The sequence below is a fragment of the Misgurnus anguillicaudatus genome, chromosome 2 (genome assembly GCF_027580225.2).
Source record: "Misgurnus anguillicaudatus chromosome 2, ASM2758022v2, whole genome shotgun sequence".
Classification (NCBI taxonomy): Eukaryota; Metazoa; Chordata; class Actinopteri; order Cypriniformes; family Cobitidae; genus Misgurnus; species Misgurnus anguillicaudatus.
In genome coordinates, this window is record NC_073338.2 from 36,565,343 (window position 1) to 36,579,692 (window position 14,350).

The window sequence follows — 14,350 nt, forward strand, 5'->3', positions numbered from 1 at the left end:
ATGGATTTAAATGCAAAAGTGTGAAATGCTCTAAACTACTAAAATGTTTTTACTCTCTAGGAAAAATAACAACTTTCCAAAGCATCAAACAAACAAATATGATGTTGGAGTGTTGGGGTGTGTTAGTTTGTGTAGTCAGATATTTGACTGCACAGCAAAAGGTCGGATTCTGGTCAATACGGCATCAGAACTGCCAACCTAGAAACACTACATTACGACCAACCACAGTTTCATTCATGTTTTTATTATGAGGTAAGAAATTCAAATTGTTTTTTATTTTGTAATCATGTTAATGAATGTTAAATGACAGAGCTGTCTTCATCTGATTAAAATACAAACAAGATGTTATCTTTTCACAGATGGGTGCTTTGTAACAATATAACTTATTTACTGCACCCTTTGCACATAAAACATAAATTCAGCACAGCTCTGACAGTCACACATAAACATTGCCTATTATGTTTTTGGTATTGTTAGTCTGTTTTTGTAGTTTTTGTATTTTGATATTTGTGTCCAGCTGTTTTGAATTGATTTTTAAAATTAATGTTTTGCTGCATTAATAAAGACAGAAATTTAGTCTAATATCTTATACCATATATAGCATATGTGTTTCACTGAAAAACAAAATTAGAATTTAAAGAATCTTCACACAATAATCATTTATTTCAAACAAGAACATTTCTGACATTTTGTCATAAAACATGCAGAAATAAAAAAGAAAGTGCAGGACTCGCTTGGTATTAAAAGAGTTATGAAGAAAGATAAAGTTCAGGACCTGATTGATGTTAAAAGAGTTTTAAGAGCGACAAAACTTAAAAACGTTCTTCCTCATGCTGACTGACAGATCTGATGCGTGCACAGACGTGCAAGTGCGCAATCCCAATATATACACATATATACCAAATTACTGTTTTAAAAATATCTGTTTTGACAAGAATTCACACAGGTATAATCTGTTATGTCTTAAGTGAATGATTGGTTAACTGGAGGGGAAAATATCTGATGTGTAACACTTTATTAGATCCTTGCTTTACAGTAGATCCTAAAGTTGTCTGTCTCAATGTCAAATCAAACAATAAAAGAAAAAAGTTGTGCATTTATTTTTCCAATAGATATTGTTTTTGACTTTGTGTGTGCCAAATCTATTAGTTTTACCAGTAATTTTAGGGTATGGATGCAGTGATTTTGTTTTTTGAATCTCTTTAACTCGATGTTTCTCTAAACTGACCTTACTGACTCACTCTATTAACACTGGGAATTTTTGTCAGATTCCAACAAATCATTGTTTTGAAGTTTGATTTAAATAGAGAATTTTAAAATATAAATTAATATAAACAAAAACCTCATTTTTGAAAATTTTCTCATTCTGACTCAATTTGCCAGCACAGGTAACAAATGTTGTTTAGGGTTTTCTGGTTACTTTATAAGCTTTAAAAGGACCTTTACTGTTTCTTGTGAATAACATTACATGAATCACGAAAATGACATATTTTCCATCTAATACTGTGATTTGTTGTTTGCATCATTGGATAATACTGTTGGTTACTCAACATTTCTATCAATATTAAACCCATGATTTACTCACCCCCAAGCTGTCCGAGATGCATATGTCCATTTTTCAGATGAACACATTTTCAGTTATTTTAGAAAATGTCTTTGATCTTTCAGTTAATCAAATGTAAAGTTACAGGGTCCACAACTTCAAGTCCAAAAAATGTGCATCCATCCTTCAAAAAACAAATCCAAACAGCTGATAAACAAAGGCCTTCTGAGGGTAATCTGGACGGTTTTGTTGTAGAAATATCCATATTTAAAACTTTGTAAACGAAAATAACTAGCTTCCGGTAACGCCACCATCTTAGACTCCTCTGTATTCAGGAGAGAGTATTAGCGTAGTGTACGCACTTTTCTTAGTGACATATGACAAATTCGGATGGCAGGGACACAGATCAGCAGCACAGAACCCTCCGTGAAATGCGTTCACTCTCATCTTGAATGCAGACATGACTAAGATGGAGTAACCGGAAGCTAGTTATTTTAGTTTATGAAGTTTTAAATATGGATATTTCTACAACAAAACCGGATTATGTGTTATTTTAACACATTTTGTGTTGATTTTGTGTTCAAATAAATAAAAGGGACAACACAAGATGTCTTAAAACAACACAAAGTGTATTGTTCCAAAAATAACACAGAGATGTGTTAAGTTAAGAACAACACATTAGATGTGTATAACACCGTTTCAGAATAGTACAACCCAAATAATTGAGTGTGTGCTGTTTCTAAAAAGTTTACTTTACTACACTCTAAGAAAGGATGTGTTCATTTTTACACATTGTTTTGTGTTATGCTATATTACACATTATGTGTCATTTTTAGTTTTGTGTTCAAATGATTAAATAAATAAAAGGGACTACCCAAGTGTTATTCCAATAATAACACAGAGATGTGTCTAGTTGTCCTTAAAAAGACACAATGTGTGTTGTTTTAACACAACCGTTTTAAGAGTGTAGGACATTCTGGCACTTCTGACCATGTAAACACATTATACTACAATAAATACACAAAATAATGTGTTTTTAAACCATCATGACCTATTTAGGAACTCTCTGTTATGTTGGTTGTTACTGTGTAACCTAAACTAGCTTACAATAGCCAACAGATTTCTGAGGGTCTTGACAGTCTTAAAATATGTTGCATTTGCATCAAATTTAAACCCATTAAAGTCTTAAATGGTACATGAAAGTTTTATTTACCAACATTTGTTAGTTATCAGTAATTGTCATAATTAGCTATTGAAAGAGTGGAATATTTTTCTCCTTTAATAATTAACATTAAACAGCAAAGTCTTGTGCTGCTTATAATACATTCACATGATAATAATAACTGTAATCTGTCAACTGAAGTGCTCTTGTACTCCACCAGAGGGCACTTCCCACATCTCCCAGACTGTCATCTAACTATATTTCCTATAATCCATTGCCCAGACTGATCAGGACTATTACAATCACATTTAGCCTATTACTCTTGTTTATCTCATTGATTCTGCTTATTTAAACTCTGTTCTATGTGATTGCGAAGTCTTGTAAAAGTAACATTTCAATTCTGAGAGTTCTCCTGGTTTGTTTGTTTGTTAACACACCATAAGATAATCAGGCTAAATGTGGGCTGATTTTCTAATCCTACACTGCAAAAAAGGACTTTCTTACTTAGTATTTTTGTCTTGTTTTCAGTAGAAATATCTAAAAATTCTTAAATCAAGAACTGGCAGATAATTTTAAGGACAATTTCACTTAAATTGTATATTATTTGTCTTAAAACTAGACTTATTTACTTAGGTAATTTGCTCATCAAGAAAAAGCATCTTAATTTAAGAATTTTTAGATATTTCTACTGAAAACAAGACAAAAATACTAAGTAAGAAAGTCATTTTTTGCAGTGTAGGTAATGTCCCGATCGTCATCGTGGTTGAACTGATTATCTTATCAGATTTGCTTGTGGTGCACAGTGTGTTCGGAAGCACAAGATTTTTTAAATCTCTTCAGATTTTCAAAATGTGAGAGACAATCATCACATTACTAGTCTGGTCCAACCAGACTCTCGTACATTCATTTCATTTGTACAGAGAGTCTGCCCACGCTCCATTGCAAAGCGTTACTTCCGTTAAGGCGGTACGGAAGCCGAGAACGGCCATGGACTTTTATTTTAATTTTGTATGGATTTATTTTTTTTAAGCACTGTTATCTTGTAATAACGACTTATTAATTCGTTATCTCGATATAACAAAGTTGTGCGCCGAAACCGGCCGGAAACAACAAGTCCGAATGATCAGACCAACAAAACTTAGCAAACATTGTTCTTGCTCCGGCTTTAACTTCTGTATATTCGGCAGTTTTGCAACAACGGACCGAATCTTTTCTCACGTCTTTCTCCGCTGCCATTACTGAACTACAACTCAAACTGACGCAACAACCTCAACGCCATCGTTCTTAGCCACCCCCCTCTGTTCGCTGATTGGACCTGCAGATTTTTGCAGGAGAAAATGAAACTCTACACAGCAGTCCCAGACGTTGTACTGAAGCGAAATGAAAGTTAAGTGGAAGCACGTAGGAGGGTGGAGCCAGGCTATCACAGCACATCACACATCTTCACATAAGTTCACAAACAATGCAAGTCTCAATGGAGAACACAGGAAATCTTGCAATGTCTCTTGTGGTCAAACACGACTTTACAGTAAAAATAAACACATTCGCTTATGAACCATAGAAACCACCTTGATCAAACTTACATTAATAACAAGATTGGATAATGATAAACATTTTAAACATCTACAAAGCAGTGTTTGTGTTATCTATTCATAAATTCCTGACCTTTATATAAAATATACTCCCAAATATTTAATATAGGCTGTAGGGAGTTGCATGCAACATACATGATTTTAATATTGTTTTTAATGACCCGCCCCACAATAAAGTGACAATTTCTTTACCTGCCCAATCCGCAGGCTACATGCGGAGCTTATGGGTTATGAGATGACCCGCACATCACTAGTCTGGGAACCATACTGTAGCTGCTTTGAATGACTAAGTGTGTCCTTTTGAATGCAAATAAGCTGATCTCCGCACTAAATCGCAGTGCCATGGTTGGAAAGTGCAGATTAGGGGCGGTATTATCCCCTTCTGACATCACAAGGGGAGCCAAATTTAAATGACCTATTTTTTAAATTGGCTTGCATAAAATGGTTTACCAAAACTAAGTTACTGGGTTGTTCCTATTCACATTTTCTAGGTTGATAGAAGCACTGGGGACCCAATTATAGCACTTAAACATGAAAAAAGTCAGATTTTCATAATATGCCCACTTTAAGTAATTACAACAAATTATTTGTAATGGTTTAGCAAAATGTGAAATGCACTTTTTATTCACAGTATGCTGCATTCACTGCACTCCACTTTGAAAACAGACACTGAATGATTTGTTTGTTGCTCTTCGCATTAGAATACAGCAGCATACAGTGATGATGAAACAGCAAAGAGGAGCTGTAAAATCATTGATGGAGATGAGTTTGATTATGCTGCTTATGCCATCAGGTTGGTGTCTTCATTCAAATCTGTTTTCACAAGTAGGGGAGACCGGGGTTGGTTGTCACAATTTTTACTCATGCATGAATTGCACATCTTCAAAAAATCTTTCAGCAGTAATTCCTACATGAAATGAAAACTTGGGGTCATGGCTTTAAATGTGTATACTTTTTGCTTTTAGAATGTATTGTAACAGGAAGTAATTAACCATCAAGGACGCTCTGACACAATGTGACAACCAACCCCATCAGGGTATGGGGTTGGTTGTCCCCACTGATCTATATAAATGACTGGATTGCACATAGAATGCTTAACGTAACAGCGTAAGGTGAAGCCAGCGCAGAGTTCGAGCGGCCATCTTGGTATACCCAACCGGCAGAGGTCGTCATTGACTTTCAAAAATATGTACATGCTTAGGACGTTTGCGTTGTAATAATGTACATACTTCAGATATAAAAACAGAGACTAGTAAAGTGATGTTTTATCATTAAAATCTGATAATGTCCATTGAATTATTATAATGGCGACGCGGTGGCTTCACAGTTGTGACGTCATGAGCAATCCAGTCATTTATATAGATCAGTGGTTGTCCCTATAGTGGTTCAATAGGATTTCAGTGATAAATTGGGACCTGAAAAGATAATGTGTAACTTTTTAGTTTTTTAAGCTAGAAACTGCAAATAAGTTTTAATATGAATCCACCCCTATGATAGTTGTCATCAATGCCCATTTTGTTTAAACAATGGGACTAAAGTGGGTGATCAGTTACTTGAATTGTCTACTGTGTTGAGAAATAAAATGAAATAATTTTTTGTGTTAAAACCTCTTTATTTAATGCTTTATTTATTTTATTTTAACAGCAAACAAAAACAAACAAACAGACCAACAGTCTTAAAAGGTCTACATGTCCAATACTCACATGTGACAACCAACCCCGCAAGCTATGAGACAACCATCCCCAAATGACTTATTGACAAACATGCTAAGCTAGCTGCCACACGGTTTTAACTTAATAGCTAAAAGATGACTCAAAATAAAGCTACTACTTTTGGCTTTTTAATGAGTAATTTGTTTTTGAATGACTAATATCCTACAAGATCTCAACACAAAAACAACACCAACCTGAAAATTCACTCTGACCCATAAAAATTAAAAATTGTCTCCTAACCTCAATGTTTTGTGTCTGCTCAGCAAAATTGCAAGTGCAAATGAGTAAGCTATTAAAGGCTAACAAATTGATATCAAAATGGTAGTATGTCTGGAATAAGCAGTGTGACAACCAACCCGTGAGACAATCAGCCCCGGTCTCCCCTACATGTGCACATGCATATATTTAAACATGTTCATTTTAACAGGACTTTTGTGCAGCACATCTGATTTTCCACGAAAGTACTACTACATAAATCAGAGTATGACATGGGCAGCAGCTCAGAGTTACTGCAGACAGAAGCACATTGATCTGGCTACTATAGACTCTGTGAATGATGTGAACAAGCTGATAAGAACTGTGGATCCTGGGTACAGTGGATCAGTGTGGACTGGACTGAAGAGGGCGACAGTGAGTCGATGGGTTTGGTCTACAGGAGAAGACACTCTTTCACAGTATAGTAGCTGGTTGGCAGGAGAACCTTCTGGTGATGGACCATGTGTTGAAACTCATAGTGGAATTTGGAACGATTATCCATGTTATAGTGGTTTATCTTTCGTGTGCTACAATGGTAATTAGTTGTTTATTTGTGCAAATATTCAGTATATGTATGAAAAGAAATGCTAAAACTGTCTTGCATCTCTCAATGAAAGCATTGGAAACATTCTGATAACAACTGGAAAAAACTGGAGAGATGCTCAGAGTTACTGCAGACAGTATCACACTGACCTGGCCACCATCCACAACTCTGTGGAGCAGAAACAGGTATATAGTCTTTTTCCAAGTGGATGGTGGGCCTGGCTCGGTCTGGTCGCAGACTCTTGGCAGTGGTCTGACCTAAGAAAGTTCTACTTTAGATACTGGGCAGCAGGACAACCAACAACTGGGGATTGTGTTGCCATGTCAACAACTGACTCTGGGAAATGGGCAAGTTACAGCTGTGACCAATCACTTCCTTTTATCTGTTATGATGGTGAGTTTACTCAGTTAACAGAATAAAATACTTTAAGAAAATTATGATTCAAGTCTTTACAAACAACTGTGAAACTTATTCATGTGTTTGTGTTTTTATTTTGAGGATAATCTTTATTCTATATTTCTCTTGAAATAGCTTTTCAAAAACAGGTTATCAGATTAAACTTGTCCTGTCGTGGAAAATGCGATATGAATGATCCTTCACTACAGGCTGTCATTCTGAATAAGGTACTATATGTCTCTGTTTTAAAAACTTAACTTTTTATTTAGTTTATCAACCCATTCATGTACATTAACACAGATTGCCAACTATGTACTGGCTGTAATGTAGCCTGACGTTGTCATACTCAATTCTAGTCAGAATTTGAGTCTGATACCGCTCCATTGAGCTATAATTATGAGGCGTGTCTCAACCAAAAAATGCCTCTGCACTTAATTGGATAGATCTACGACCAATCAGAGCAACGGAGTGTGTGACGTATGTTGAAATTACGTCTTTGCAGCCTGACCGAACTGCTAGTTATTTCTCTAAAATGACACTAACATTGTGATTATACTGAGTTAGCGAATGTACATCAACACCTACTATGTTTACAACATTTCATTTATATCACAACATTAAGTATTTACTAAGTCATACAGGAAGACTATCTCTTACCATTTGTACGTTAGGTGAACTTCATCCACGACGATACCCATTACGTTCGCTTGAAAATATTGGAGCCTAGCATGTCCCTCCACTTATTCTGCAACCACGATTCCGGGCTTCCGAAAAAAGCTGGCAACGACCGCTAATTATATCCATCTCGTCATGCACGCCGAGTTGCATCGACATGATACCCATTTCAGTTGCAACCAACTTTTGCCGAATCCCGTAGGAAGGACGGCAAAAACATCAACAAATGCCTTGCTCGCGTTTCTCTGTTCCTCTTTTTAAATCAATGCTCTGTCGATATCTTTTAGAACAGACTCAATGTCAGAATCCACACATCTGAATTCTACAGCGGCAGCCATTTCGTTGTAAACAGATTCAACACACGCGCTCTTTGGTGACGTGGTTCATTACGTTACTGTTGATTATCTGTCCATCATCGTATGAAGCCCGTCCTGACAATTTGATTAGTTCGACCAGCTTTGGGTCTAGCATAGTAGCTCCTCAACGCAGAAACCCCAGACCGATCTTCCCGTTCTCAAAATGTTGTGGGCGGGTCTAAGATCGGCTGGCACCCAGGCTAGCTGTAATGCCTATTTGTTTTAAAATAAGGGAGGCGGTCATATCAATAAGGTGGACTTTTAATTTAAACACTCGAAGTAATGTTTTTCCATTTTTCATGTTAAGCATGCACACTTGTATTTTCATTAGACAATGTCAAATATTGTTATAATTATAGTTATTGTTGTTATTTAGACCTAAGCGTAATATTTGTTAGTGTGCGATAAATTTTCAAGTGGTCTGATTTTTTTCTTGCTGGTTTTTCCAGATTGGTACAAAGCTAAAGAGCATAGGACTGGCCAATTACATCCGCATAAACTGGGGAAAAAGATAAAGGTTAAGAGTTGTTTCATCTGAAGAGAGCAACTCTATTGCAAATGTAATAAATATGAAAACTTTCAAAATTGTGACTAATACTAAATACACCTAATTTGTATACTGTTACTGTCCTAATAATCATCTAAATTTGAATCAATAAGCATATTGTATAAAATCAACCTTAAAAGTATCATGATTTCTAGACTATTTTGAAAGCTTGAATAACATTGTTAATCAGCATGAATAATAGTATTGTTAATCAATAAATCAAAAGATGTACTTTGATGCCTTGAACCGTGCCGGAGTACTGTCCCCACTCCACCACAGGCTTGCACTCACACAATCCCTGCGTCCTAATCTCCATACTATCCATCCTAAATAGTATTTGAAATTATCATGTCGCAAATCATAGTATGTTAAAATGAGTATCCATAAAGTTGCCATGTTTTTTTTCTAAGTGTGGATCCAAGGACATTCAAACGGCTGATATTACCCACAAACCACCGCAAAGGGCAGAGTTTAGCTGGGCTACACAGAATTAAGAAATAAAAAAAGATGAATAACTGAATCCATAAATTAAACTACAGAGTAAACATTACATGAAAAGTAATCATTGCAAAGATGACTTGTATTCTGATGTTTGAATTTCTTAAGAATTACAGCATTGTGCTTTGTCACTTCCGTTTTGGTTAGTATATCCCAGTGTGTGCATACTCTTTGGCTCTGCACTCAACAGTATGTACTTTTCCAACATACTATTAGGGCATAGTATAAGTAGGTGATTTCAGATGCAGCTTCTATTTATTTTATCCAGGCCCAGGCATGCTTTCGATATTAGAATGTGACTGTTTTAAAGAAAAGAGGAAGTTAAGCGCTCTATCAGAACAATATAACTCATCATAAATATTTATTTTCTGTCTTATTATTTAGAGTCATTTGGGATGCGTTGAAACCAGCGCTTTTAATACCTAAAACCTTGTTTAGACCAGTGGTCTCCAAGGTTGCCCGCACGGCGTCTGTAAGGTGCCCGCCAAAGCACATTCTATTAATAGTCTCAATTGTAATATTTATTTGTAGCATATTTTTTATAATAGCTTGGCTTATGTATGGTAACATTTTAAACAATGATACAACATATCAACAAGTGAAATTAAATAGAATCAACAAGTGAAACAAAAACGTTTTGAGTAGATAAATATCAAAAAGTAGCCCTCCAGATTGTTTTATCCATTGTGGTAACCCTTGCTCACAAAAAGGTTGGAGACCCCTGGTTTAGACTATCTATTGCTTATGCTGTTCAGACATTTATAGGATATTTAACTCTTTCGCCGCCATTAAGAGAAAACCTTCCCCGCCAATGACGAGATTTTCCGTCTTTCAGCAATACCGCTATTATCCACCATTATACGCAACTTATACAACCTGGAAGTAGCGCCTCACGTGAAAGAGAAAGAACTCTGTGTATGTTTTAAAGATCGCTCTGCATCTGATCTCTATGAAAAGTCCTTTGTAAAAATGGAATTATCTCAGCTTTTTGCTCAAAATAGGGTGTTTTTGAAGAAACCTACCCATGTTTGAGAGGTGATTACAAGAGAACTAATGAAGGTAGGATAAAACTTTTTTTATTTTTGAAAGCAGAGGGTCTGTTCTTTCATCTGATATATTGTTTGTTTATATATTTAAAGAAGAACATTTTCTGGAAGGCATTAAACTTTGGTGAAAATCATGAAAAATGCTGGCGCTGGCTGGCAACTTTTTTTAAAACGCTGGCTGGGAAAGAGTTAAAGACCTTTCAGAGATTTTTTTCTGTACACATTATAGATGTTAGAAATGTATTGCTGAAAAACATTATGAAGACTGTCAACTATGTAGTACTGAATTGTGGGTACACCATTAAACAGTTTATCACTACTTCTGAGTTCAGGATTTTTTGGGCGGAACTGATCTCATTGCAGAAGCAGAGGTTTTATACTGTATCTAAGGTTTGGAATATTGTTTTTGCTATTGTGGGATGTTGTGTGTTAACATTCGTAAATACTACAAAAACAATCCATAATTTTGTTGGGAGGTAAAGCTTGTCTGTTAAGAAAATGTTAGCATTGTGGAAATGTGTTCGCTGACTGCACATTGTGTGAAAACGACATGAAATGTGTGAATGGTATGGCCACAAAAAACTGATGCTGTGCCTATTGTGTTTAGAGTTTTGAAAATGTGACAACTGTTTGGACAAATGCTTGTTAGCGACTGAAAAAAACTGTAATATAAGTAGCCCAAATAAAAAATAAATTTTTTAAGGTAGAATATTGATAAATTCTTGCTGGCCTCAATTGTGCTTACAAATCGAGTTGACCTGTCTTAGACTATTACCGTAAATCAGCGTGAAATATGAACAGTCATAATTCTGCCCTTTTGTCCTTGTTCTACTCTAGTTTTGAGACAGGATCATGACAGACCCATGTCATGTTTATTATCTAGTTTATATTCAAGTTTAGGGTTTGATCTGTCTAGTGTTAAGTATCTTGTTTATGTTGTTTGCCTCCTCGTGGGTTTTTGTTTTCCTGTTTTTGTTTGTTAATAAAAGTGTATTTTGTGAAACCGCTGTCTGCACTTGGGTTCTGTCATTCTTATTCCTGACAGAACGAACGAGCCAGTTTAGAACCCAGCAGACAGCATGGACACAACCCGGCGAGCACACCAAGCTCACATTCTGTTCCGGTCTCTGCCAGAAGGAGGCCAATGTAAAGTGCTTTGCTCTTCACTTCATGCAGGAAGCGAAGGGCTCAGGCTTTAACGAGGCAGAGCTAAAGACTATTTTTAACAGCTGGCTCGACGAGCCCCTCAAGCAAAGCGAGCAGAGGATGCTGAGATCCCTGGGCTTCCAGGACATGGTACATTACCTTAGTAACCTGCCCAAGGCCTCAGCTGAGGCCCCAGCCCCATTGTCCTCAATTCCAGAGGATTGCCTCCTGGCCATTGCATCTTTGGAGGACCCTGCCCTGCAAACCTCGACACCTGAAGGTCCGGCTCCACCAGTTAGCCTTGGTGGGAAACGGCTGAGGAGGACGTCATGGGATACGGGGTCTGACACCTCCTCTGCGGAACCAGCCATGCCAGCGGCAGCCCCTCTGGACTCTTTTACAGCCTCTGCTGTATTCCCTTACCCGGTAACAAGCTCTGTGGGCCGGTCTAAGAAACAGAGGAGGAAGAAGGGGACATCGTTCCCGCAGCCACAGCAGCCCTGGTTTGTCTTCCCCTGTGCTCATTCCTGCCTCTTCTGAGCCCGGAAGTCCTGGTTTGTTCCCCTCTGCTCCCCCCATCGTGCCCGGACCTGTCCCCCCTGGAACTGCTCCTTGGGTATCTGCTGCCAAGTCTGCCACTTCCACATCCCCTACTAAACCTGCCCGGACTCCTCGCCCTCGTGCCTCTCCCTCACCCCCCAACTCAAATACTCCTTCCACACCTAGTACGTCCCTGCCTGGACTGCCCCCCCAGAACTTTCTTATGCCCCCTCCCATGGATGTTGTTTTTGTTATGTAACCCCAATCCTGTTGTGGTATATTTTTGTCTGCCTTTGTGTTTATTTGCCATGTGTTGTTGGTTTGTGTCTGTGTTTCAGTCTGTAATGTTGTCCCCTGAGGAGTGTCTGGTAGCCGCTCCTTGGGGGGGGGGGGGGGGTTCTGTCATGATTCTGCCCTCTTGTCCTTGTTCTACTCTAGTTTTGAGGCAGGATCATGACAGACCCATGTTTTGTGTGCTAGCACATGGCCTTTTCTTTGGGCTGTGTGCTTGCGTGTCTCGTCTCCTGACCCCACCCCCTCGTCTCCTCGTTAATCATCCTGTCATTGTTTGATCATTGTCACCTGTTCCCCTCTTGATTTGTTCCTTTATTTGATGCCCTTGTGTTTGTTGTCCTGTGTTCGTTCGTTTTTATCTTTAATGTGAGAAGTTTGCTCTCTTGTCAAGTGAAGTTTATTGTCCAGTTTATATTCAAGTTTAGGGTTTGGTCTGTCTAGTGTTAAGTATCTTGTTTATGTTGTTTCCCCCCTCGTGGGTTTTTGTTTTCCTGTTTTTTTTATAAAAGTGTATTTTGTGAAACTGCTGTCTGCACTTGGGTTCTGTCATCCTTATTCATGACAAACAGAAGTTGCCGGTCAGTGTGAACTCCTCCCTTCCATTGTCTGATTGGTCTGATTACTCTTTCGCAAGGACTTCTGGGTTGGTAAAGTGCGTGAAGCCTGCTGCAGTGCGGGCTTTGCTGAAGACCGCATCAAGGGGGGCTGATGAGCACACTTCGAAGCACAAAAATGACAGATGGGACACCCTACGGACTCATAGACTAAGCGAGCATGCGCAATTGGGACAGGGCCTAACACTTCATGCAATTACTTCCACTGCCACATTATTTGCACTAAAGACACATATTCAAAATAAAAGGAGTCATCACTCCTACTAGAATTACACATTTAATTTGTGCAAAACACTGAATGCAACATTGTAAATCATTCAAAACATTACATTAGTGATGGGCGATTTCGAAGCACGCTACATAAGGCTTCGAAACATTTACAAATCTTTTGTTTCGAATAATTGGCTCGGAGCTTATTTCGAACTGACCAAAGTCACGTGATTTTAGCAAACGAGGCTTCCTTACATCATAACTGTTTCGAAACGTTTCGAAAATCTGATGATTCACCACAAGGGGGAGTTGGTCACAAATACCAGTGTAGGTGAACTCGGGTCAGTTTTATTATAAAAGTTCATAAAACATTCATCCTTCTGACTAATAACACTACCATTTTGTCTATTTTTTATTTATAGACAGATTTAATGACAAAAATTTGCATAGTTAAAAAGGGAGTTCGTTTTAATGATTTGTTTGCCATAAATAAAACTAAAAACACAGAAACCCCTTTTAATTATGTCTTAATTAAATAATTTATTTTTCTTAAAAACATATTTTTAGAACAATCTTGCTATTATTTTGTAAAAAGTATCAAATGTTTGTACAGATCTTTCTGCTTTTACACTATTTTGACCAGCAGGTGTCGCCAGCATGTATGGTGTTTTGAACCCTTCGAAAAACTGAATCAATTTACGAAGCAATCGGTTTAATTGATTCAAAGTTTTGAAAAGCTTTGTTTCTCCCAGCACTACATTACATACCAGTTGCGTCTTTAGTGTTGAACAATGAGCTGTGTGTTTCATGTTTTCAGGTTGAGGAATGGTGGCTAAGCTAACCACAAACATTTTATACCCATGCTTATCTGGCAGGTGCGCAGGTAAAAGCAGTCCCTCCAGGACCGCTGGCTAAATCATTAGGTTAATGCACTTCTGCTCATTCTAAGTATATTCTCTCTTTTGACAAAACACTCATGGTTGGTAGGCTACTGTCCATATTTTGCATAACCATGGATTGTAAACAACTCAGTATTTTCTGTGTGTATGAATTTCCTCGGCAGACATTGATGTTAAATGCAGGTAACCACACATGCTGAGTCAGAGTATTTCAAAGAAACAGTGACAGAACATATGTAAATGTTTAGAACTAGCAAACACAAATTCTTAATCTGTTGCGTGAGATAGTAGCTTCACATTAAATACAATCATTTTGGGACA

The 14,350-nt window shown here is 37.5% G+C and overlaps 1 protein-coding gene and 2 long non-coding RNA genes across 3 annotated transcripts in view; 2 read left to right on the forward strand and 1 right to left on the reverse strand.

Moving 5' to 3' along the window:
• LOC129442755 (uncharacterized) overlaps window positions 1-14,350 on the reverse strand; it is a 119,498-nt gene that overhangs the window by 60,200 nt on the left and 44,948 nt on the right. The window lies entirely within an intron of this gene.
• LOC141350166 (uncharacterized) lies at window positions 136-6,793 on the forward strand. The gene is made up of 3 exons (XR_012358145.1): window positions 136-252; window positions 4,999-5,090; window positions 6,437-6,793. It is a non-coding gene; the product is annotated as an uncharacterized lncRNA (long non-coding RNA).
• LOC129442757 (snaclec purpureotin subunit beta-like) lies at window positions 6,871-11,048 on the forward strand (the record flags this gene model as incomplete). The annotated part of the gene is made up of 3 exons (XM_055203028.2): window positions 6,871-7,201; window positions 7,340-7,431; window positions 8,685-11,048. Coding segments are annotated over 3 exons (489 nt in total), but the record flags the coding sequence as incomplete, so codon positions are not given.